The following is a 26698-nucleotide window of genomic DNA, read 5'->3' as shown; positions in this document are numbered from 1 at the left end:
GCCCTGCAAAAGTGTCACAGAACTTTACTGTTGCAGAGTTATTAACTGTGGCAGAGCAGGTATTTCCCAGGCAGGAAAGAAATTGGCGCAAGGCTGCACTCAACCGTAGCTGGTTGCGTCTGATTTTTTTACGTTCTCCACGCAGCACACACGTACCCAGAGCCCTTAGGACTGACAGAGGCAGGGCAAATATACTTTTTTCCCTTTTGTTAAAAAAGAAAAGGCCCACTGCGTCTATTCAATGACTAATATAACTGTGTTGCGGCCCTGCAAAAGTGTCACAGAACTTTACTGTTGCAGAGTTATTAACTGTGGCAGAGCAGGTATTTCCCATGCAGGAAAGAAATTGGCGCAAGGCTGCACTCAACCGTAGCTGGTTGCGTCTGATTTTTTTACGTTCTCCACGCAGCACACACGTACCCAGAGCCCTTAGGACTGACAGAGGCAGGGCAAATATACTTTTTTCCCTTTTGTTAAAAAAGAAAAGGCCCACTGCATCTATTCAATGACTAATATAACTGTGTTGCGGCCCTGCAAAAGTGTCACAGAACTTTACTGTTGCAGAGTTATTAACTGTGGCAGAGCAGGTATTTCCCAGGCAGGAAAGAAATTGGCGCAAGGCTGCACTCAACCGTAGCTGGTTGCGTCTGATTTTTTTACGTTCTCCACGCAGCACACACGTACCCAGAGCCCTTAGGACTGACAGAGGCAGGGCAAATATACTTTTTTCCCTTTTGTTAAAAAAGAAAAGGCCCACTGCGTCTATTCAATGACTAATAACTGTGTTGTGGCCCTGCCTACACAATTCTGTGCCTGTAGTATCAATGCAGGGTGCAATGCTCTGCACCGCCGATTTTGAGAAGAAAATAAAAAAAGCAACACAGCTAACAGCAGCCTGCACAGTACTCCACACAGTTAAATGTGGCCCTAGAAAGGACCGTTGAGGTTCTTGAAGCCTACACTCACTCCTAACACTCTCCCTGCCTAAGCACCACTTCTGTCCCTAATACCGGGTGCAATGCTCTGCACTGCCGATTTTGAGAAGAAAAAAAAATTTCTCCACTGCTAACAGCAGCCTGCACACACGTAGATGTGGCCCTAAGAAGGACCGTTGGGGTTCTTGAAGCCTACACTCACTACAAACACTCTCCCTACAGCAACTCCAATAGAACAGCACTTTCCCTTTACTAACTCACACGGCATCTGAGGCGAGCCGCGGGAGGGGCCGACTTTTATACTCGGGTGACATCTGATCGCCCCAGCCACTCACAGCAGGGGGGTGGTATAGGGCTTGAACGTCACAGGGGGGAGTTGTAATGCCTTCCCTGTCTTTCAATTGGCCAGAAAAGCGCGCTAACGTCTCAGAGAGGAAACTGAAAGTAACCGGAACACCGCGTGGTACTCGTTACGAGTAACAAGCATCCCGAACACCCTAATATTCGCACGAATATCAAGCTTGGACGAGTACGTTCGCTCATCTCTAATCCTTATGTTATTTGCACTCTTCACCACAAATTATGAATTTTTCCTGATCGAGGATGGGAAAGTCAAGTGGTGGAATTCTATCATTCTCTTTAGATAGAGGTTAGATTTACATTTATTTGTGAAAGCTGCGAAATAATACACCAGAACTCTGTAGGACTAGAGAACGACACACTGGCACTCAGTGCACTGCACAAAAACACACCAGCACTCAGCGCACTGCACAAAAACACTCCAACACTCAGCACACTGCACAAAAACACACTGGCACTCAGTGCACTGCACAAAAACATACGGCACTCATCGCACTGCACAAAAACACACCAGCACTCAGCGCACTGCACAAAAATACTCCAACACTCAGCGCACTGCACAAAAACACTCCAACACTCAGCACACTGCACAAAAACACACTGGCACTCAGTGCACTGCACAAAAACATACGGCACTCATCGCACTGCACAAAAACACCCCAGCACTCAGCGCACTGCACAAAAACACTTCAACACTCAGCGCACTGCACAAAAACACACCGACACTCAGCACACTGCACAAAAACACACCGGCACTCAGCGAACTGGACAAAAACACACCGGCACTCAGCGAATTGGACAAAAACACCCTAGCACTTAACGCACTGCACAAAAACACCCCAGCACTCAGCGCACTACACAAAAACACTCCAACACTCAGCCCACTGCACAACAACACACTGGCGGTGGAGGACTGGATAAGGGTATACCGACACTTGGGGACAGAACAGTAGTACATTTGTAACTTAAAACTTTTTGAAAATTGTACATTGTTATATAAGGTTTTATGGTGTGCTAACACTTATATCTCCAGACCACTGCTACACATTTAGGGTTCCATGTGTGTAGCATGTTACATTCCTGCATCGTTGTGTGCATTTCAGAGGTTAGTCATTAGTCTTTGTGACATCATTGTTCCTGTAGAAGGTGATACAATTCAACCTAATATTTGTACTGAGATTAAAATCGAGGCTGGGTTCATCAGAACAATGTGGCGCCCACTGTAAGATCATGTGAGTATTGAGCACATAGAAAACGGTAATCAAAGACCTTGCTGTGAGTGGATGCTCCATGACAATTCATTGTGCTATAGCTGAGGTTGCAGCCAGCGATGACTAAACATTGCATACTGAACTGTCAACGACTACTTAGGTAATACAATAGAGCTTCATTGTTGCTAAACTGTTAGAAATCAGAAGTCAAGGTCATAATAATATACAGTGTGCAAAAAAGGGAACGCTGTATATAAAAACCACTCTGAAGTCCTATATGATAGTATTCAGCTGTCTCTACTAGTAGTAATAGTATAGTTATAGTATAGAGTCCATAGGAAAACTTAGTTTGGCTTCACACTAGTCAACTATCAACCGAAAAATTGCTCAAATGAGCCATTTTCAGCCATTGTTGTCTTATGTAAATACAGCACCTAACAAGGTACTGAGTGAGAAATCGCTCAGTAGACGCTTGTCGCTTTATTTCAGCTCGCTAAAATGAAACTATTGAGCGACTACTCGCTCAGTGTAAAAAGGCAGCCTGAACAATAAAGTAGACAAACTGGAAGTAATAATGTCTGAAGAAAACGACAATATAGCAGGAATAACTGAGACCCGGTTGGATGAAAGCTGTGACTGAGTGATGAACTTACATGTTATAGTCTGTTCAGAAGGGATCGTAAAAACCGGAAAGGGAGAGGGGTTTGTCTTTATATAAAAACCTGTTTATAGCCCATTTTACAGGAAGATATATGGGAGGGAGAGGAACATGTGGAGTCTCTATTGATGGAAATACATAGAAGGAAAAATCAATAAAATCCTCATAGGGGTTTTCTATAGATGACCAAATATATTAGAAGCTACAGAAAATCTAGCCGCCAGCCTACCACAGAGGCTGGTGCTGCTGCTGTTTTTTATTTTCGTTCCTGCATTGTCTTGGGGGGGGATTACTGGGCTATTTGAACTTGCTAGACCCGGTTATAGGATCGACTACCTGCTCATCTAGGTGGTACTCTCTACATTTTGGGAGTCTACCACACCAATTTTTCAATTTGATTATTGGTACCTGTTAGTTTGGGTTCCTGATGAAACTACGTGATATGTAGTGGAAACACGTAGAGCCTCTGTACTTTGAAAATTTAGTACCTGATCAAATTTGGTTGGGTCTTTTTCAATTTCCCTTCTTGTTGCCTAGAAACATAGGGACTTACGTGGCATTGACCAGGTTATATCCATCATCCTTTTTCTCTTGGTACATACATCCTGATTTGGGACATGTTCTCTATGCATTGATGTGTGTCCAAGATAGGTGTTTTATCAGACAGCGACCTCTATAAGATATAACCGTGCACTGTTAATTTAAGCACAAACGGTCTTCTTGAACAGTACGCTATCTGATATAACTATTTACAAGTCAGGAACTTGATTTACCAAAATTGCCGTTGAAATATTCCCAGCCAATCACTACCTTTTAGGTACTGGGTAACAGGATTCACTTATCCGCTAAGGGAGTTTTTTTTTTCCTAAAAACGTCTCCCCAGATACCTGACTTTGGCTTACATTTTTTCGGGAGATAACGCTGGTCACGTTATACTAATTTTTGTTGTCTGTATCTGTGTCTGTTTTAGGATTCACAAAAAATCCTTTTTATATACATTTTTATTAATAAAAGCTAAGTTTTAAGAGGGACACTCTAAATCCTTTCTGTGACAACTACAGAAAATCTATTACTGAAGCAAATAGACGAAGCAACAAATCACAATGTGGTAGTTATTATAGGGGACTTTAATTATCTGGATATAAACTGGGAAGCTGAAACTTGCGGATCTTATGAAGATAACGAGTTTCTGTCAATTTCTAAAGATAATGGCCTTACTCAACTTGTAAAGGACCCAACTAGAGGGACCACCATTTTAGACTTAATATTAACCAACAGACCTGACAGAATAACAGGGGTGCAGGTTGGGAGGGACCGGGGAAATAGTGGCCATAATATAATACATTTCAACTTGTCTTTCAAGAGAGAGTTTTCTAGGAAAGCTACAAAAATACTAAACTAAACTTTAGGAAGACAAAGTTTGAACAGCTCAGAAATGCCTTAACCCATACTGACTGGGAAAATGTCCTAAAACCTAAAAGTACGGATAATAAATGGGAAACATCCTAAATACTGTGAGAGCTTCATACCTTACAGGAATTAAAAGGTTAGGAATAGGAGAAAACCAACGTGCCTCAATAAAGATGTAAAGGGGGCAATAAACAGCAAAAAATGAAAGGGTTTAAACTATTAAAACAAGAAGGCAGTGAACAAACACTAGAAACCTATAAGGAAAAAAATAAATTATGTAAAAAACAGATAAAAGTGGCAAAGATGGAGACCGAGAGACTTACTGTCAATGACAGTAAAACTAACCCTAAACCATTCTTCAACTACATAAATATTAAAAAGATTAATACTGAAAGTTTTGGACCTTTACTAATAATGAAGGAAAAATTGTAGAGGCTGATGAGGAGAAAGCAAATCTATTAAATAGCTTTTTCTCCAGTGAATTCACAGAGGAAAATTAAATGTCAGATGAGATGCAGAGAGATAAAGCAAACTCTCCACTAAATGTCACCAGACTAACCCAGGATGAAGCGCAGAGCCATCTTAAAAAAAATAAAAAAGAGAAATCACTGGGTCCTGATGGCATACACCCCTGGGTTATAAGAGAATTAAGTAATGAGATAGACAGATCCTTGTTTCTCATATAAGTACTTAAAGGGGTTGTCTCGCGGCAAACCTCAAAATTTTACCTTACCCCATTCCCCCTGTCACCCCCCTGGCATAAAATAGCAAATTAAAGCGGTTTTTAAACCGCTTGCTACGCACCGATCCGATGAAATACGGACTTTAAAAAATCTTCTCCCAAAGATGGCCGCCGGTCCTTTCCCAGGGATGCACTGCGGTTTTCTCCCATGGTGCACCGCGGGTCTACTCCCATGGTGCACCATGGGCTCTGTGCGTTCCATTGCCGATTCCAGCCTCCTGATTGGCTGGAATCGGCACACGTGACGGGGCAGAGCTACGATGACGACGCGGTGACCAGCTCTCCGGCACGAGCGGCCCCATTCACCAGGCAGAAGACCGCACAGCGCAAGCGCATCTAAAAAAGCAAGAAGACATCAGAATTAGACGGATCCATGGCGACGGGGACACTAGCAACGGAGCAGGTAAGTGAATAACTTCTGTATGGCTCATATTTAATGCACGATGTATATTACAAAGTGCATTAATATGGCCATACAGAAGTGTATAACCCCACTTGCTTTCGCGAGACAACCCCTTTAAGTTCTTAAGTACTCCATAGTCGCAGGGTCTGTTCCACTGGATTGGTGCATAGCCAAAGTGGGGCCGATATTCAAAAAGGAGTCAAAAAGTGAAGCTGGAAACTACAGACTGGTAAGTCATACTTCTAATGTGAGTAAAATGTTTGAAGGTTTTCTAAGAGATGCTATTTTGGAGTACCTCAAGGAAATTAGCTGTATAACTCCATATCAGCATGGGTTAATAAGGGGTCGCTCCTGTCAGACCAATCTGATCAGCTTCTATGCGGAGGTAAGTTCTGGACTGGACCGGGAGAGTCATTGGATCTTGTTAGCTAAACTCCTATGGGAGGCTGTGTGATATACAATTGTGTCCTAAAAAACTATTAAAGTTACTATTTGGTGCAACAGAACGGTGTCTGCGCTATACATAATAGCAACTGGCCTGTACCACACAACACACTGAACCTTTGGGGGAAAATTGTCCTTCTGCCCCAATATTACACACCTCTCTGTACATTTTTTTTATCTAACATGCAGTTCAATATACATTTTTTAGAATCTGACCATATTCTTCACGGAGTCACAGATAATTTTTAAGGTAAATGACCCAAAAAAGAAAGATTTAGCCTTCAAACACATGATATAGCAGCTGTATTCCTGCCCTGTTTTATTATTTAATGCGATGCATGTATCCAAATTAGATTTGCTCTTGTGATTTGCCTACAGAAATTTTGAAGCGTTGCCAACTGCTGTGTACGGTGAGGCCTCAAACACCCCAGACAAGGGGGAAAATATTCAGTCCTAAAAATCTATTTATAAGACAATATAGAGATGAAGATCAGCTGTGGTCTGTGTGTTCTCACAGTAAAGGAGTCTCTACATAGAACAGCCATGAGCAGCCTCCACCCCCCAGTTTTCCGTCCACCAAATTAGTCATTGTTTTGTTGATTCCCCTATGGTAAGGCAAGCGGCAAAACAATTTACTTCCTCTTGAGAAAGCAAGTAGCTCATTGAGCTTTGGGATGGCAGAACTCGCTTACAAGGAACTTTCCATGTGGTCAGGTTTTCATTAGTCTGAAAAAAAAGAAAGCTATCACAAGCCATAGCCATATACATAGCATTGATGTTCCTCAAAGTCATGCAATATTTCTCTACCTGAAAGGTCTGCCACTTGTGCCTCTCCACCAGTTGGAAAACTACAACTTCCAGCATGCCCTGACAGTTGGAAGTCTAGTACTACCCACTGACCAAACAATGGTGATCATAATTATGCTAAAAGGTGTAACTTGAAGCTCATGGGCTCTAATTAATCCATACCAGGATCTCCACCCACCAAGAGCCAGATATAACACTAGTGTCTTACTGGTGTCTCGGGCACCAGGGCTTCTGGTGCAACTGTCATTTGCTCAATTGCTACTGCCCTGAGCTTATTATTTCCATCCTACTGCAATCGACTATACCCATAGTAGGAGGGTAGTATAGACTGAAACCTATATAATGTATATGGAAGAACTATTGTCTTACAAGGATCATCTCATAATGCCATCCCCTGTCAGTATGTCCTATCAGAGCACATAGACGCTTTTGCTCAGGACCCCCTCCCCAAGCTAGAAGGTAGCGTCGCTCTCTAACAGCAGCTCCCACTCAAGCTATACTTTGCAATGTGGCTAATCCTTGGGTGGATTTGCAGGGCATCTTTGGCACATCTGTGGGATAAATCAGGGTCCAACTTAGATTTCTGCTATGAATTATTTAAAAAACAATCATGTTGGATTTGCCTATGAATATATAATGGAGTCTTCCAAACATGAAACTGATGCATTAGGTCCCCTCTGGATTTGACCTGTACAAGTACATTTGTATTTGCATAGAAGGTATGAAGTCAATATTATATTATCAATGTATTCTTTTCAGGCAAATTCCAGCCTCTCTTCCCCCAAACATCAATCACTATGGTGTTCATCACAGAGGTCTGTCTAGTCTATAAAAGTAGTACTGACCCTTTATAACACAGCCCTCATGCACTATTTCCCCCAAGTGAGCTATGCCCCTGAATCTCTAAATATGAAGGTTGCAGGTTCAATCCCCACATGGTTCAGGTAGCTGGCTCAAGGTTGACTCAGCCTTCCATCCTTCAGAGGTCGATAAAATGAATACCCAGCTTGGTGGGGGGTAATAAATAAAATTACCTGAAAGTGCTGCAGAATAAGTTGGCACTATACAAATAACAAGATTTATTTATTGATACTGTAAAGATCAATGAGCTTTTAGCGACCACACTTGAATTATAAGCCAACGTGATGTGAACAAAAAGGTGGAAGCAAATCATCCCCTCAGAGCATTATCAGGTATGGAATAAGGCTCTTTTCCCACTTGCACTAGACTTTCTATTTTCCTGTTCCATCATGGGCAAAAAAACTGAATGCTGAATCTGTCCTATAACTGATCTCCATTGACTATATTGGAGTCCTTCCAGCTTCTGTCATGCTTTCTAGCAATATGCTGCACTATTTTAACTGGAATTGTGTGGCAGGGGCTCCAAATGTAGCCTCCTACGCGGATGTGAACAGAGCTTTACCAGAGTTGACCAGATAAAGGAGAAGCATCCCTATAGTGACCACTTGTCAAAGCTTAGAGAGACCTAAGTCTGTGTTCCAGGCATTAGCTTAGTCTGCAGCACAAGCATTCCCTGGAGCTCATTGCCTAGGTTTGGCTGGGTTGTAATGCGTGAAGAGTCTAATGGCTCCACCACCCCCTTGCCCCCAGAGAACCTCAAGAGGGACACACACTGGTGCATACTCACCAACAACTGATTCCCAACTTTTGAGACAATTTAAACCCCATCCCAAAATTGCTGAAAATACTAATTTTAATGTACATTTGCATAAACTACACCCTAAGTTTGAGGAAGAGTCAAGTCAATAATTGTTTATTTGAACCACTTTAAAGTAAGGGTAAATCTGGGATTGAATTGATGCATTAGTTCATTCCTCTCCATTCATCTATTCCAGTATTACAAAGCACGGCTGGAAGGACATGACAGCCTGGGTTGCACCACACTCTTAGTCATCCTCAATGGCTGTGCCCAGCAGACTGCTGATGACATTCCAAGTTTCACATTATGCATGCTCCATGCAGCGGCCCGTTTTCAGACCAGTAAATTCCTGTATAACACAAGCTATGCAGGAGCTTCCTATGAGAAATGCCCTGGAAGGACCTCAGTGGAACTAGTGAAGCCTAGCTCTACTATAGTAAAGACATTGAGATTTAATAATTGAAAAGACAATGTATTCTGTAATGCATTGAATACATCACATGGCAGCATTGAGCGTCGCATTGAGCGTCGACACACCACAGACTATTAGCAACTAACAGCTAAATATATAAAAAATTAGCAGGTACAAAAAAGTGATATACAACGTATTACCAGATAAATAAGAATATAGAGGAGAATGTCACTAACCACCATGACTTGACTTATCTATCTATCTATCTATCTATCTATCTATCTATCTATCTATCTATCTATCTATCTATCTATCCGAGTCCAATTGAAAAATACCTCTGCAGCGCCACCTATTGGATGGCAGCATTCCTTCAAATCAATGTAACTTTTAAACAAGTCTAAACAATGATTGGGAATAGGAAACCAAGCCAGAATACCAAACACAGACAGCTGTTTCAGGGTGTTTACCACTCATCAGTGTGCAGTAGATTTCTGACTTAGCTGGTGAGACGCCTCTGACGTGGGTCATGAGGGGTGTTGTGTCTTCTTAAGGAGAACACCCAAAAAGTGTGTGGAGATACCTAGGGGCTGAGTGGGTTGGGGGATGGTGTAATCTATCCTCTAGGAGAGCACCCAAAAGGGGTGTTGGGACACATAGAAGGAATGCTGCCATTCAATAGGTGGCACTGCAGAGGTATTTTTTCATCTTCGTTATTTGCATAAATGTCTCCTCACTCATCCTTTAGGTGTCCCCAGACCCTTTTTTGGGTGCTCTCCTTGGTGAGAGACTATACCATCATCCGACCCCCTCACCCCCTAGGTGTCTCAACACACTTTTTGGGTGCTCTCCTTAAGGTGACACGACACCCCTCCTGACCAAAGAATCTAATAGGAAACATCAAGGTACTGGACTTCAGTAAAGCTGCACATATCATGCCTAATAACATTACAGGTGATGTTCAAAAAATCTTAGTGGCCGTTCTCAAGTTTTGGCTTGAGAAATGCCACTTAATAGCTGAAATATCATTTATACTGTGATCGAACATCTATTATGTGACAATGTAACAAAGAACTTCATTTTATCTGCAACTTTCCTTGCGTTTGGTGCCTTGCTGTTTCCTATTCCACTATGTATGTCACCAGAAAGTAGGTGGAATCCAGAGCAGAATTCTTCATGCCGAATCAAAGGCTAATCCTAAAGGATATATTGGATTTTGCTCCATCCATTTACCTATACATCCTTCTCTTATTTAAATTTCTATCTCCCATCTATCTATCTCCTATTTTCCTATATATGTATCCATTCATCACCAAATCTATGCCAATTTACAATAGATAGATAGATAGATAGATAGAGTCAGTGTGATATCTGACAGTAGATGGCTATAGGGACGCATCATTTGAAGTGTTAGCACAGTGGACCAGTGATGGTGTTTTACTGTCTGACATTGTAGAAGTGATCTGCAGAGCTGTATCTCCCCAGCATAAACAAATGCTCTTCACTGCTTAGTTACAGCTATTTCCATAGCAATGGTGCACACTGGCTTACGTGCAGCTCATTACTCAGGAAGGAGCCTTCTTCTGCACCAGGATTGTTCATTAGAAACATCTTTTTATGACCTGTTGCCGGAATTACATTCTCTCTATTTTATCCTTATTGTATCTTAGGGGTATTTTTCCCCACACAAAATAATTGTGTCTTGTTTTGGAGGCATCAGGCCTGATTTACAGTGCACAGGTCTGACAGGCGAGTCCAATGGGGTGTTAAAGTGTTCACTTAATGCAGGAAAACAGATGCAGCCAGGGGCATGTGAATCAGGCTGCATAAATAATAGATGACGCCATTATTGCAGCTTCATTCAAAAGTAAGGCAAGGCTGTAGCACAGCGAGGCTGCAGATTTACCATAGACTAAAACCTGCAGGCATATGGCTCAAGAGCCAAATACAGGTCCTAAAATATGTGCGAAAAGGTCCAGCATTTATCATCATATCATTTTTTTAAATCCAATATTCTATGCAAATACTTTTTTAATTTACTTCCTTAGTGGTTGAGCTCTGTTTTAATGATGTTCCAAATCACAAAATGATACAATTATGGCTCCTCGCTGCCACCACTGGAGGGAGCTCACTGCGTACTGTGTTATTATAGAGTTCAATGTATAAAAACTATATGCAGTAAACTCCCCTCTCTAGTGGTGGCTGCAGGCAGTCAGAATGGTATTATACAAAGGGGTTGTCCGGTTATCACACAGCATGCCCCCTCTAGCACCCACTGTGCTAAAGTAAGAAAAGGAGCAGTACTTACTCATCTTGCGCTGCCGCAATCCAGCGTTGCAGTCCAACTGAGGTCCAGATGTTGGTTGTGGCAGATGATATCATCAGAAGTCAGGTAACCACTGCAACCAATCAGAGGCTGCAGTGTCATCGCCTGTTCTCCAGGCCATTAGTGCTCACATTCTGTGCACCACGATTCTAAGAGTTTGGAACAGTGACGCTGCGGCCTCTGATTGGCTGCATTGGTCATCTGACTTCCAGTGACATTTTCTACCACAACAAACACCAGGACCACAGCAGGGCGGCAGTACTGGATCATGGCAGCAAAAGACGGGTAAGTACTGCTATTTTTCTTATTCTTGCACAGTGGGTGCTATAGAAGCATGTTGCATGGTAAGCGGACAATCCCTTTAACTGTGTCTATACAGGGGATTTGGAGCTAAAAATAATGGAGCGTTAACCACTATAAAGAGATACTAAGAAATGAATCAAGACGGAAATTTGAAGTTATTTAGATAAAAAACAATGTGACCAAGGCTGGTCATTATCTTTAAAGCATATACATTTACAGCTGAGCACTATGACATATTGTAAGAGTGATGAGTCTAAAAAGCATTATACTAAGTCATTTATGGAATTTCCAAATATATTCTCCTTGCTGGACACAACCAGTACCTATGATTCTAAAGAGGAAGAACCGATACCTTTTACCAACCCTATGCCCAACACCACACTGACCATCCCACATCGTATCAATCCTATTAACCTTCAACTAATGCACAAAATTGCAATTGATTCTTCTGTTTGAAACCACATAAAGGAAAATGTCAAAACATGAGTAATTTTAACAGATTTCCGTACATCCCTTTCTCTACATTCAGAACTGCTTCCAAAATCCTGGTGGTTGCCCTTGGAAACAGACAATTGTTTAATTCTATTATGACTGAACTGCTGAATCTACCTGTATCTAATGGACATCTGAGTTCCCACAATATACTTCTCTCTGTTTAACAGGAATCCAGCAAAATTCTGAATTTGTTTTAGACATGAATGGAGAAAAAAAAAAACTTCCGGTGACTCACATTCAGTACAAGATCAATGAAGCAAATGTTTATAAGGTTACTCATCGTCTTGTGCAGATTTTGACCATTAGATGTTATACATTGTTTAAAAGTAGAGTTTCTCTTTAAGCCAGCAAAGGTTCTGTACAAAAAACAGATTGACTACAGAAATATAAAATAAATGTACTTTTTTATCTATTCAGAATATCAGAGAATGTGCACCTGTCCAAAAACTCTGGCACTGTGATCTCATCCAGCTGTTGCAAAACTACAACCCCAAGCATGCCCGGATGCCCAGCCCCAGCTTCAGTGAGTTGTAGTTTGGCAAAACCTGCAGATCACTAATTATGAGACTGTGTATAAAAAGAAATGCAGAAAAAAGAAAGTTGTATAGTTGCCTATATCAATCAAGAAGATCGTGACCTGGAATCTCCTCATATAATAGACTACAGTATGTGAACAAAAGCAGAACTTATAGTAAAAACTTCATATAGGGGTTCGGACCCAGGACTCAATTAAGAAAAGCCAAATATAAAAAGCTCCTAGTCTGATTAATCTTCCATGTGTCTAGCAGTTCTCCCTTGTCTATTATTTCCTGGGCCCAGAGCTTATTCAGCCCTACAGAACATGTACATGATTTGATTGCTTTGTAAATGCTATGGTTATTCAATAGGTCATATATGACCTAACACCTATTAAGCCTCTGCCCAACATCACACGGACCATCTCCTGTAATATGAATCCACCACTTACCAACCCTATGCACGACAGCATCATGGCCACCCAGTACAAGAACTCAGAACTTACTAACTGTGTCACAACACTGACTATCCTACTTTCCAATACATGAACCCACCAGCTATCATCCCTGTGTCCAGAACACTAGCTTTACAACATACTAACCTTTTCACATAGAGACTCACCACTTACCAATCATCGCCATTAAACCGCCACTATCAACACTGCACCCAACACTCTTCATATGAACCTACCCTATCAACCCTATGCCACTAACACATTCACAGTCCCACATATGATTCCACCAGTTATCTACCCTCTGCCCAACCACACAGTAGCCAACCCACATATGAACTTTCCATTTAACTGTATGCTCAACACATTACAGATATGAACCCACCACCTGGCAACACTATGACCATCCCCTATCGCATTACAAACCCAGTGTCTAACAAAGACACTAAGCATAAAGCTTATAAACTCACTGCTCATCAACCCTTTGCCCATCACACTGACCACCCCCTATATATGATCCTACCATCTCTCCACCATCCCGCCCAACACACTAAACATTTCAGATATAAACTCACCGCATTGAATTTCCTCATGACTCCACCACGTATAAACACAAAACCCAAGATGTGATTGTTCCCAGCAAGAGAAACCAAGTAATCTTGTAGATATGATACCTTTTAATGGCTAACAAAAATACATGATGTTATTGCAAGCTTTCCAACCTCTCAGGGTCCTTCCTCAGGCATAATAAAATAGATCTGAAGAGGCATGCATATAAAGCCCAACACACTGATAACTACCAATATGAATCCACCACCTATCAACCTTACTCCCAAGAGACTAACCATCTTACAGAAAAAATACTGCTTACCAACCTTTTGTACAAGAAAACACTATTTATCCCGCAAACAGTATGAATTCACCACTTAGCTGCAAAACCTAAAACTTCCCAGCTTTTTGTTTGTTCAAAGAACTTACAGTATGTGATGAAATTCTTCAAACTTTGAGTCATGAATCACTGTGAACAGGGCATCACCGCTACCAAATGAGACGTCTGAAGGCAATTTATTTAATGTTTATACACAGAGAAGGGTCTATGGATTTGATAATTAGGCTCAGAGTCCCTGGTTGGTAGAGCACAGGGTGATTATTATACAGCAATGCTCCGGGAGCCTTCTATGCTTGTAGAGCATCAGATCTAGAGTCAAAACATAAGGCAACTGCTATGATACAATGAGACGGCTGTACACACAGATACATTTACATTGTTGCTTTACAAGAATCTACATAAAACACACAACACATGCCAGCAAGCGGATAGCATAGACAGAAGCACACTGCAGGGCAGCCTCCTTATGGGGGTCTGGAAATCTCATTCTAATAGATGGAATTGTTCTATGACAGACCCTCATGGAAGCGACAGGGGCTTCTGCAGATATGCATTCAATATGTGTATATATATATATATATATATATATATATATATATATATAAACACACAGATCAGATATTATTAAGTCCATTGTATTGACAGTCTATGTCTTACTGCATAAGCCAAATCGATTCATAAATCCCCCCCTCCAATTGCAAATGATAATTCTTAGAAATGACAGCTGCAGGGGAACTGCAGGAGTCAATAGGAAAATAAAGGGTCACTTACCTGATTTTCTCCATCTCTGCAGCAGAGGCCTAGAAGAAATGAAACAGGAGTCTCATATGAATGATAGTCAGAGCCTTTAGTCTTCAGATTTCTGCATAGCCCAAGCCGTAATGCTATTTTTTCTCTTTCTTTAAGCAAGTGTATGGAGAGCAACAGTGAAGGGAATCACATCTGCATTAGCAGAAAATAACATTAAACAATTAACTCAGGAGCAAAATCTGCACTGTGCAGAAAAACCATGTAAGACCCACGAGCCAAAAGCAGCACAATGACTCAGTAGTAGAGCAAAGACTGAATAAAAAAACACACACACAGAGCGAGAGGGAGAGAGAGGGAGAAGGAGAGAAAGCAAGTAACAGGTTTGCTGCTTGCTGGATTGCTCAGGGAAAAAAAAGTTGAAGGTATTTTCTATGGACATATAAGACCAGCTGGAGGGTAATATTCCTGCTTTCTGGATTTTCTCATATTATCTGTAAAGCTGCATTCTGCATAATAGGTTAGGGAATTGATATATTAGTCATCTTTTAACCTAATCTAAGCAGTGTCAATAACATTAGGCAGCAGTGGGAGAGCAAATTTACAGTCGCTTACTTTCATTTGGCACCATGGATGTCAGCAGCTGTCAGCACAGAGTGACAACCACTGGGAGAATGTCAATCACAGAATACAGATCGCTGTATGTGAAGTTTAAGAGGAATTAGATTACCTGCCCTATTATTGGAATTGCTTTCGATAATATTATTTTTAAATCAACCCTTCAGTTTTGGGACAAAATTTGTCCTTCTCTGCCATCCCTCTAATTTGCCGATTTCGGGTGCCATTTTCAGATGTCTAAGATGGCCAACACAATCTTCAGACTACCACATCCCCATAGTGTATTGTTAGTGTTACACTACCAATGCGCTATACCTGCTCTCTGATAGGCCAGTGCTGATCATGTGATCAGAACTGCCCAATCAGAGAGCAGTGCACACTGTGCACTAGCTGGATAGAAAATTACAGTGGCCAACTTGAATGAACGAAAATAGGACTGGAATTGGAAGATCGGATGGGTGGCAGAGAAGAACAAGTGCATGTGATATAACCCATCCCCTGCAGTCCCAGGAAAGAATTTTGTCCTGAAACCAGGGGGTCACTTTAATGGAACTGCTCATATTGCATTCCTGTAATATAGTTTAAAAACTGGCAACAAACCAGAGTGCGCCTTCATAATGGAGCTGTCAGCTCTTCTGACTGATGTAGCATAGAAAGAGTTGTCAGCTATCCTGTGTGGTGTAGTATAGGGGATCCGTCAGCTCTTCTGACTGGTGTAGTACAGAGGAGTCATCCGCTGTCCTGTGTGGTGTAGTATAGAGCAGTGTTCCCCAACTCCAGTCCTCAAGGACCGCCAACAGGTCATGTTTTCAGGATTTCCTCAGTATTGCACAGGTGATGTAATTATTGTCGGTGCCTCAGACATTGCCACAGGAGTTCTTACTATAGGATATCCTGAAAACATGACCTGTTGGTGGTCCCTGAGGACTGGAATTGGGGACCCCTGGTATAGAGGATCTGTCAGCTCTCCTATGTGGTATAGTATAGGAGATCCGTCAGCTATCCTTTGTGGTATAGTATAGAAGATCTGTGAGCTTTCCTATGTTGTGTAGTATAGAGGATCGCCCAGCTCTCATGTGTGGTGTAGTATAAAGGATCTGTCAGCTCTCCTATGTGGTATAGAATAGAGGATCTGTCAGCTCTCTTATGTGGTATAGAATAGAGGATCTGTCAGCTCTCTTATGTGGTATAGCATAGAGGATCTGTCATCCCTCCTATGTGGTATAGAATAGAGGATCTGTCAGCTTTCCTATGTAGTGTAGTATAGTATAGAGGATCTGTCAGCTCTCCTGTGTGGCGTAGCATAGAGGATCTGTCAGCTTTCCTATGTAGTGTAGTATAGAGGATCTGTCAGCTTTCCTATGTAGTGTAGTATAGAGGATCTGTCAGCTTTCCTATGTAGTGTAGTATAGAGGATCTGTCAGCTCTCCTGTGTGGCGTAGCATAGAGGATCTGTCAGCTTTCCTATGTAGTGTAGTATAGAGGATCTGTCAGCTTTCCTATGTAGTGTAGTATAGAGGATCTTTCAGCTTTCCTATGTAGTGTAGTATAGAGGATCTGTCAGCTTTCCTATGTAGTGTAGTATAGAGGATCTGTCAGCTCTCCTGTGTGGCATAGCATAGAGGATCTGTCAGCTTTCCTATGTAGTGTAGCATAGAGGATCTATCAGCTCTCCTGTGTGGTGTAGTGTAGAGAATTTGTCAGCTCCCCTGTGTGGTGTGGTACAGAGAATCTGTCAGCTCTCCTCTGTAGTGTAGTATAGAGGATCCCTCAGCCCTCATGTGTGACACAGTATAGGGGATCCCTCAGTTCTTCAGTGTGAGGTAGTATAAATGATCTGTTAGCTCTCCTGTGTGGTGTAATATGGAGGATCTGTCAGCTCTCCTGTGTGGTGGAGGTCGTTATTACTACTGGAACTACTATGGGAGTCACTTATTATTAGTGGGGCCAATATAGGGGGTCATTGTTAGTACTGTGGCTACTATGGGGTCATTCACACGGCGTAAATGCATTTTGGTCATGCAAATATGCTATGTATTTGTGCAAGCAAAAATTGCTTACATTCACATTTTTTGGGTGCTCCGACATGTTTCTTTGTGTGCAAATACACTGCATTTTTACGCTCACAAAAAAGAATGTAGACAGGGCCATTGAAATTGTTCGCAAAAATGTGGTGAATAGACCAGCCCATTCATTCAATGGCCTACTGCGGTGTGAGTGCGCACATAATATGCTACTCAAAAGTGCTCATGTGAACAAGTTCTTACTAAACAGTCTTACAATTACAATCAGCCCTTTGAAAGCAACCATAAGGCTGATTTGGCCCTCGGTGAAAATGAGTTTGGCACCCCTGGTATTAGCTGTCCTGTGTGGTGAAGTATAGAGGATATGTCAGCTCTCATATGTGGTGTAGGAGCTGTTGGTCCTTCTGTGTGATGTAGTATAGAAGATCTGTCAACTCTCCTGAAATGTCTATTTCAGTATATATTTGCATTCCTCATAAACTCTGTGCTGTACCTCTGCTATTCTTCCTGGAAATGTGTGACTAAAATTGACAACTGGATGTTACCATTTGCCAATAGGGTGTTTTCTTACACAGTCTGAACTAGTCTCATCAGTGCCCATAGTGATCAACCAGCTTTAGTTAAACCAAAAATGAGATAGTATTACTAGTGGACTGCTCTTAGTCTGTGAATTCTTAATATTTTAATTCAGTATTTTCAAACTTCTTACACATTGCTCCCTTAGGGCTCATGTATAGACTCAATGAGTTTTCTGTGTGAGTCAAGTCATGCATCTGGAGTGGTCACAGCTTTCACTAGCTTGGTACATCAGCAATATAGCTCTAGGCATCCTGACAATTCATGACCCTTAAGCCTCCTTCATACGGGCGACAAAGTTGCACAATTTTGTCACATTGCTACAATGCTACAAATTGTAAAGCATGTGGTATGTGAAACCCATGCTTTCCTGTGGCTTCCTTCACACATGTGATGTTTTGTATCATGCGACATCCCAACACAAAAACCTCGCCGGTCCAGCGATATGCACGCAACTCATGAGGTTTTGTAGCCCATGTTTTCCCTACAGAGCCTTCCTCTCTGTTGCTTCACATCGGAAATCCTACTGTCTAAGCCCTAATCTAAGCCCTAGTTGCTAGGGTCCCCGGCACTATTCTCCTTTATCATCTTCTTGTCGGCGATTAAAAAATCCCTGCCTCCTGGAAGCACTGCCTGTGATTGGCTGATGCTTAGCCAATCACAGCCAGCGCTCGATGAACCAATCACAGCACTGGCTCTGATTGGCTAAGCGTCAGCCAATCACAGACAGCGCTTCCAGGATGCAGAGATTTTTTAATCCCTGGTCAGAAGAGATGAAGACGGCCAGTGCCGGGGACCGGGGAGAAGCTGCAGCAGGGCCCCAGACAGCGCTTCTAGGTGAAGTATACTTTAAACAATGGTGATCGTGATATCGCTTCATTTTTTAATGCGAATGTCAATAGGACTTTCTAATGTTAAAAACACATCCCACAAAAATCACAAAGTATAAATTTGGGATTTTTGTGCAATGCATTTTTAACATTAGAAAGTTCTTATAGACATTTGCGTTAAAAAACACAGTGATATCGCGATTGCAAGTATGCAGGAGCCCTTAGGGCTTATTTTCACGGTAGGGCTTATATTTCAAGCCCCATTCCCAAAAATCCTCGCACGTGGTGCTACAAAGACGACTTTGTAGCGCTACAAAATCATGGTATTGCCGCAAGAAGATGCAGCGATATCAAACGGACTAGTGATGCGATATCGCTGAGATTTTCTCACAGTGACGCAGTTTCGCCTGTGTGAAGGTGGCCTTACTTTTACATCTTGGTCACCACAGTAAATTGAATCTGTTGGGGAATGATTGTGTTACACTTGCACTAGTTCTGTGCTTGCATATACTATACATCCTAAAATACTACAAGAAATGAAGTTGCATGCAGCATGGTGCATAATATAACAACATAGCAAATTGTATATTGTATCAGCTCAAAATGATTCAGTTAACCAGATCCTGATCCATGGCCAGCTTCACCTTCAGAGCTGCATTCACAATTTTCCTCACATCTCTCTTTTGCCCTCTACTGGTACAAAGTATGTATAGCTAATGCCTAAGGGTATGTTCATACATAGCTGATTTGCTGCAGATTTTGGTGCAAATTAGCAGCGGATTTCACCCTTTCAATTGAATTTAAATTGAAGGGGTGAAATCTGCTGCAGATCTGCACTAAAATCTGCAGCAAATCAGCAACATGTGAATGCACACTTAATGGAATTGTTTAGCTCTGAAGATTAATGACCTATCCTCTGGATAGGTCATCAATACCTGATTGACAGTGATCAGCTAGAGCCAGAAGTAGACACATTGCAGTGGCCTGGAGTGGAGCTGTGCTTGCAACACCATGCTGGGCCACTGCACAGTGTACGGAGCTGTGTGCTTCCAGTTGTATACATTGACACAGCATCTCAATGAACAGCTGATCGGTAAGTGTCCAGAGTGGTGGGGCCCTGCTGGTGGTCATTAATCTTCAGAGCTAGACAATCCCTTAATCCTTTTAGTGGCATGCCTGGAAAATCTCCGGGGCTTGCTGGACTGACCATGCAGTCAAACCCCAGAAGATTCCTGTGGACAACTCTAGTGCTGAAATGTGCAGAGCACTGAGCTGTCATCTGAAATCTCAGTGGTTTTACTGCATACTCCGCGCAGCAAGCCCCGGAGATTTCCCCGCCATAATACCAACTGTCAAAGTAGTACAGTACTTTCAAATACTTGCCAGATTAAATTGCATTGTTGACTCATTTAAAAAACATGGCCTGTGAGACATGACATAGAGGTAATAAACCTGCCACTGAAGGGGTTAAATGAGCTTGTATCAGACATTGCAATGTAGTCTGATAGTATTTAATGAATGGAGCTTTTAAAGTAACTGGAACATAAGATGAGATTTCACCCTGGTCAGTACAATATAGGAAAAACACCGTACATAAAACTGCTAAATATATACTCTTTGTCAAAAAAAAATCAAGCACCTAAACGTTGTCATTGTGCTGCAAAACTGGGCATGCAGTTACATCTCAGACAGATGTGCAAATGATTAGAGTTGTGGTGTGATTAGATCAACGGTCTTGCCACCTAAGGCCCTAAAAGGGTTGCCCCCTTGGCTTATAAAAGGCTCTTAGAGGCTCCTTGTGTGTAGTGACCTCTTCTTCCGCTTGCATAGAGCTTGTTGACCACTAGACGCCTCTACGACACAGAGAAGAGATTTCACCCAGAGAAGAGAGTTCACCCTGCTTTGACACCAACCCAACATCACCTCTATTTGTAATGGTGTCATGAACGACGGAACTGGACTGCTATGGAGTGAAACCAGGTTGTCTTCAGAAATGAATCCAGGTTTGCTTGGCCACTCACGATTTCCCATCTGGAGAGCTAGGGGTGAGCACCTCAATCCTGCCTTTGCTGCCCCCACTGCTGGTGTGGTGGTCTGGTTGGCCATCACATATAACAGTCCATCACTGCTAGTAGTGGTACGAGGGACAATGACAGCTCAGCAATATTTTCAGGACATCCTGCAGCCACATGTGTTCCTCTCATGGCGTCTTCCAGCAGGATAATGCTCGGCCACACACACAAGGGTGTCACAAAAATGGCTCCACAACATTGTCACACATTCGTGGCTGCCCGGGTGCCAAATTTATCACCAGCGTTGTGTCAGCCAATGAAAGCCGGCGTTGGATTAACCAATCACAGCCATTCAATTATATCATGGAATGGCTGTGATTGGTTAATTGAGCACCAACGCTTGATTAACCAATCAGAGCATTAGTTTCCTAGAGGCAGGGTATTTAAGCCCCGCTTCCAGGAAGAACTGCTCTGTCGGCTTGAAGGAGGACGTGGCAGCCTGCAACAGCAACAAAGACCAACGCGAGGACCGGAATGCTAGCTCTAGTTGAGTATTATAAGACTCCCCCAAAAAATAAGACACTGATATTTCCTTCTTAAGTACCAGTGCCCAAAACTGTACACAATGATGGAAAAGTTTTGGAAATCAACTAAGGGCTTACTCACAGAGGCATATGTTACCTGCGTATTATGGCAAAATTGTTTACGTGCAAAATACACGGTACTGAAAGCCCACTGATTTCTATTGGGACAATCACAGCTTTTCCTATTTTGGTGCATATTATGTGCGTAATACACACCAACATATGGCATCTTACCTATGTGGATCTAACATATGCAGCAAATAAACATCTGTATTTGCTGTGTACTGTGTATTTTATGCGCGTAATACGTGGACACATATGCCCGCGTGAGTGAGCCGTAAGGCGGCATATATAGGGAATATCCTAGAATTAGAATTTTCTTTTGTCTGTATGCCTGGTCTTGTGGCTCAGTCCCTAGAAGAATGCAGACATATTTTTCTAATCACACACAACCCTTTAAGTCTCTTTTTATACATTAGAATTATAAAACGTGGAGCAGGAAGTTAATAGAAGCCCCCTATGTCTGCATCTTTCTATAAATCCTGGTATGTGTTAATAATTGTTTGCAATTGTTAGAAAATAAAAGCTGCCTCCTGAGCATGAGGGGAAAGTATAGAGAACAGCAAATTAGCTGGAGCTGGCATCTGCCCAATACACAGCTGTGCATTACACAATATAAAAAAGCATTATTGACCCCTTAAAGACCAGTGTGGTTTCGTCCTAAATGGTCACTTTTAGAATAAATTCACACGGAACAGAAATGGTGCAGATTTTCCACTGGGGGGGAAATCCTTACCAAAATCTGTAGGAGAAACCATGTCAAAATCTGCAACATTGGTGTGGATTTTGTTGCAGATCCACAGCAGACTTAATCCCTTCAATTAAAAAGCATGCGGTTCTGATATGGCATTTGGTGCAGACGTTCCGCTATGTGTGAACGTTCCATTAAGTGATTTTATGCAAATGGTGGTTTTATGGCCCTACTTTTTTCTTGGGCTACCAAAATTATCTTTGCACCATTTTTTTTTCATGGCATATATATGACTGTTTCTAATACCTTTTTTCCCGAAAACAAATTTCAGCTTTATTAGGAGTAGTGTGTACAAAAAAGTAACAAGATTTTTTTTTAATTTAGAGTTTACTTTTTAAATTAGCACATTAAGGGCTCAGTCGCCGATGCACCCGTGTTACTGCAGGAAGGAGACGGCTGTACCTGAAGACGGACGTCTCTCTGCAGCGCCGGGAGAAAGAACATGTGACCGGCTTCATTGCCAGTCATGTGTTCTTTCTTCAGCGCTGCAGAGAGACGTCCGTCTTGAGGTACGGCCGTCTTCCTCCTGCAGTGAGGGCTCAGTCACACAGGCGCATGCTCAAATAAAGTACATCAAGGGATTCCACATTTTATTTTGGACATTTTGATATATAATTTGTTTAGTCTCGGATAATAGGGCGGTATTGACAGCGATTTAAGTTGGCATGGGCGGTTGTTTATCCTTTTTTTTATATTTTATGGTATAGTTTCTTTTTTTTCTAAACATTACATTTTTAGAAACATTAATCTTTTTTTTTAACATGCAGTATATGTCGACCTTGGTGTCACATAGGGATGTTCACAATGTCTTTTTTTAATTTTGCAGTTTTCCTTTGTAACTGGAACAACCATTGGAGCTCCAGTTACAGGGGAAGACAGCCTCCTATGATGACCAAGCAGCTTTGCCATTTCCGGGGACGCCTACAATCACGTGATCATAGGGTCGAATAGGCACTGACGCTTCTCATTGAACCTATGTAGGCTGGAAATGAGCAGACAGAAGCAGTTATAAGCCACTGCTGTCTTCTCCTTGGGGTCCCTGGCTGTCTCTGACAGCTGGGCACCCAATGTGCCAATGCTAGATTGCAGGAGTTTTAAACTCACACCCTATATTTACAATGGTGCAGGCTTAAAGGCCTGGACCTAGCACCGTGTATTTACGGCGCTTGGTCCTTATTGGGGTAGTAAGGCAAAATGCGACATAGGCCCAAAAATAGGAGGAAAATAAAAATAGTTTAAATTAAAATAATTGTCACTTATTAGGAAAGACATTTTGGAGATTTGCTATCAATATGGTTACTAGGAAAAGACTTGAGGGATAATAATTCTACTTGAAAAATTCCTCCTTGTTTGGGTTTTATGCCACGATGTCTTGTGTGCCTCGTTTCAAAGGAACATGGAGGTGAATGACAGAGAGAACGCCAGAGAGACTCATACCCCACACCTGAGGTCCTGCACTAGGAATAACACTATCAGTCTTGTATGGAGTATTCCTTTAGCAATAATTATCATTATAGTATCATTATATGATAATACTATTAACCATACTAATAAACATGATAGCCCATTAAAAGCCTATGAATAAGGTATCCCAGTGATCTGGCACTGTCATGCTTGCAGTGACATTCCCACAAGGCTTAGAGGGAAGTATTGGTATCATCACGTTGGCACCAGCACTTATATATACACACATCGGACACTGAGAATCGGTCTCCCCACTAATTACATGGACAGCCTAATTTCAATGGGAAGGGAGTTCATTTTCCTGTGGAGGCATTGTACGAAAACTGAGCACTTGTTGTAAGGTTGTTTTGGCCAGACGTAGCTACATGCGACCCAGGAGGTTGCATAGGACGCTGGTCATCAGGCATATATAGGCTTGGGGGCAACCTCTGCCATTAGGTCCTCTTGGCTAGATGATTACCTTTCTTTGTGCTGCAGTATCTTGTGGAGCTACATCAGCCATTCTTATAGACTGAGGCAAAAAAAATCAGTACAGGTAGCCATCTAACCCATGGCTGGAACTGGATGCTCCCCTGCAGATGGCAGCTGATGATGGAGTACCCAGCAACAGGACATGCTCTAATCAGTTTAAAGTCAGGAGATCTGTCTAAAAAAGGGCATCGTCCAAAGCAAACAGAAAGTACCATATTCTTTGCTCTGGTGTGTGTGTGTGTGTGGGGGGGGGGGGGGGGGGGGGGGGAGATACTAGGTTGATGGCTTAGATTACTAGCTAAGAAGTCAAAAAAGGACAGGGAACATAAAACAAATCCTAGGAATAACTAAAGAATAATATATATTCAATTTTGTGTTGTAGTAACAAGTGCCATAGATACTAAACTGCTCTAAAAATATATCGTAGTAAGTAGGTCAATATTAAATTAAGCATAGATTCTCAATATTATTCATTCATCTCTTACAGAGAAAATAAAACAATTAGATATGAACTCACCATATCTGGTCCTTCAGTAATAAAAGTATGACTATACACAGGGAGGTCAACATTATCATATGCGCCATCCAACATGCAGAGGCTTCCACTCTTTGAATTTAAGCTGCCATGGAGAAATGTAGGGTCATTGTTGAAAACATTTTTGGTGTGAGACATGGACAATGCTTGGCGGGAGTAGTCCATCCTTCTATCTCCTCTATCTCCCTCATGGTAGCCACTACAAGTGGCATCCTCTTTCCACCTTGTACCATTTTTTATCCTGTGTACGTCGTCGAGGCTTTTTGCACTATACTTAAGAGTTTCTTCAGCTTTTCCACTAGTCTTTCCTCCAGTCCTCAAGTCTGCCTTGTTCTGACAGATTGGATTAAGGACACTGGCTGTAACTTCATCAAGAAATTTAGAAAATTGAAGTTTAGTGCTGTTCTCTTCAGCCCTAAAATTCACTGCATCTTGTTGACTTACATCTGAGGAAGAAGAACTCAGCCGGAACTTAAGCTTTCCCCTTTTCAAAAACATCTTTGAAACTGGCTTCAGTAGAGTTAAGAGAAGTCTTCAAGCTAGATGTGCTCAATGATAAGGTTACATTTATTTTCTAGGGAAATATGAACTTTTTGGAACTTCAGATTCAAAAATTTAGTTAAATGAATTTTCAATTGAAAATCAGGTCGTGATAGTTTATATATTGGATAAACTCAACAGCACAAAACTAGATTCTCAATCTTCATCCAAAAAGAGATTTGAAGTCCAATCTTGGTGTTTCTTGAGACAATTCTTAAAGTTAGAGGTTTTTTAGTTAAATCTTGAGATGATGGGAGGGTTTGAAAACAGAAGATTAACTGCTTTTGTAATTTATAATAGTCTGTAAAATTTACAGCACATACCCAGGCATCCTTCAACCATTAATCTCCACTGTGTTATCCAGTGCAAGCTCCGGCTGTGTACAACCTCCACAAAAGGTAATATGTTGTTGTCAGCCTTGCTACACAGCAATCCAAATGACACCTAATGATGGAAGGCTAAAGATTTAATGTGTCACTGTATAGACCCACAATGTCAGACAGTGCAAACAAAGTGATTGAACTGTAGGCAGATACACATACTAGATGAGAATCAATTCTTTGGTGCATAGTGGAAAATTGTCACTTGGCTTTTTAAAATCAGATATCAGAGAAGGTCATGTTTTAATTAGTCTTCATGACTTAATGCAATTAGCCGGCTGCACTGGAGGCAATCAATTGAGCCTGGCATCAGTTCAAGTGAATAAACACATAGTTGAGAACAAGGAAAATCAAACCAAACAAAATGTGGTCCTACATTTGTGGGTCTGTAAATCTGCTTTAAAGGAGTTGCCCCACTATGGAATTCTGAGTTAAAATACTTTTACATGGAATGATTATCGTTCACAAAAAAGAAAGAAAAAAAATCACCGGAAATATCAAATATGAATGATATCATTCAGTGTAAACACAGCCAACGATTTAACAATGAATGATAAATGTTCACTTGGCATTCAATTATAGCAAGCATGAAAATCATTGTTGACTCATTTGCTAATCATTTGATTCAGGCTCCTTCACACGAGCGTCTGTTTGACACTCCGAAAGCTGCACTAAAACAGCATGGCGTCATCGGAGCGTCAAATTGTGAGAACGGAGAATAGCCGTAAACAAGTCTTGGCTATTCTCCGCGGTTACCTGGCTGCGGCATCTTGCAGTGCACTGACGCTGCAGCCCGATATCCCTTGGCCACCAGAACAATGAAGGTAATACCTTTGGGGATGCCCTTCATTGTTCTACACTCCCCACTGCTAAACTCCCTCCACCTCCCTATTTCTGCCGGCGGCGAGAACGTTTATCAGTGGGGGGCAGCTGTCATTGTTTAACAGCCCTCAATGCTGCTAAATTTCCTCCTCCTCCCTTTGCTGCCGGCTCACATGATCTCCCATAGGAGACTATGGAGCTGATGGCATTGTGCTGTCAAAAGATAGAACTTGTCCTATCTTTAGACGGAGAAAAATCTTTGTGT

At 41.8% G+C, this 26698-nt stretch overlaps 1 protein-coding gene across 1 annotated transcript in view; it reads right to left on the bottom strand.

Annotated features, from left to right (window-relative positions):
• BEGAIN (brain enriched guanylate kinase associated) overlaps positions 1-25189 on the bottom strand; it is a 181624-nt gene extending 156435 nt beyond the window's left edge. Inside the window, exons 1-2 of the mRNA XM_066572405.1 lie at positions 24674-25189; positions 14791-14819 (exon numbers count right to left, since the gene is read on the bottom strand). Coding sequence (XP_066428502.1) covers positions 14791-14819; positions 24674-25189 — 545 coding nt within the window. The remainder of the gene's footprint in view (positions 1-14790; positions 14820-24673) is intronic.
• Positions 25190-26698: the final 1509 nt, after the last annotated feature.

Source organism: Eleutherodactylus coqui, chromosome 6, assembly GCF_035609145.1.
Source record: "Eleutherodactylus coqui strain aEleCoq1 chromosome 6, aEleCoq1.hap1, whole genome shotgun sequence".
Lineage (NCBI taxonomy): Eukaryota > Metazoa > Chordata > Amphibia > Anura > Eleutherodactylidae > Eleutherodactylus > Eleutherodactylus coqui.
The sequence above is the reverse complement of the archived record's forward strand: the minus strand, read 5'-3'. Positions and strand labels throughout refer to the sequence as shown.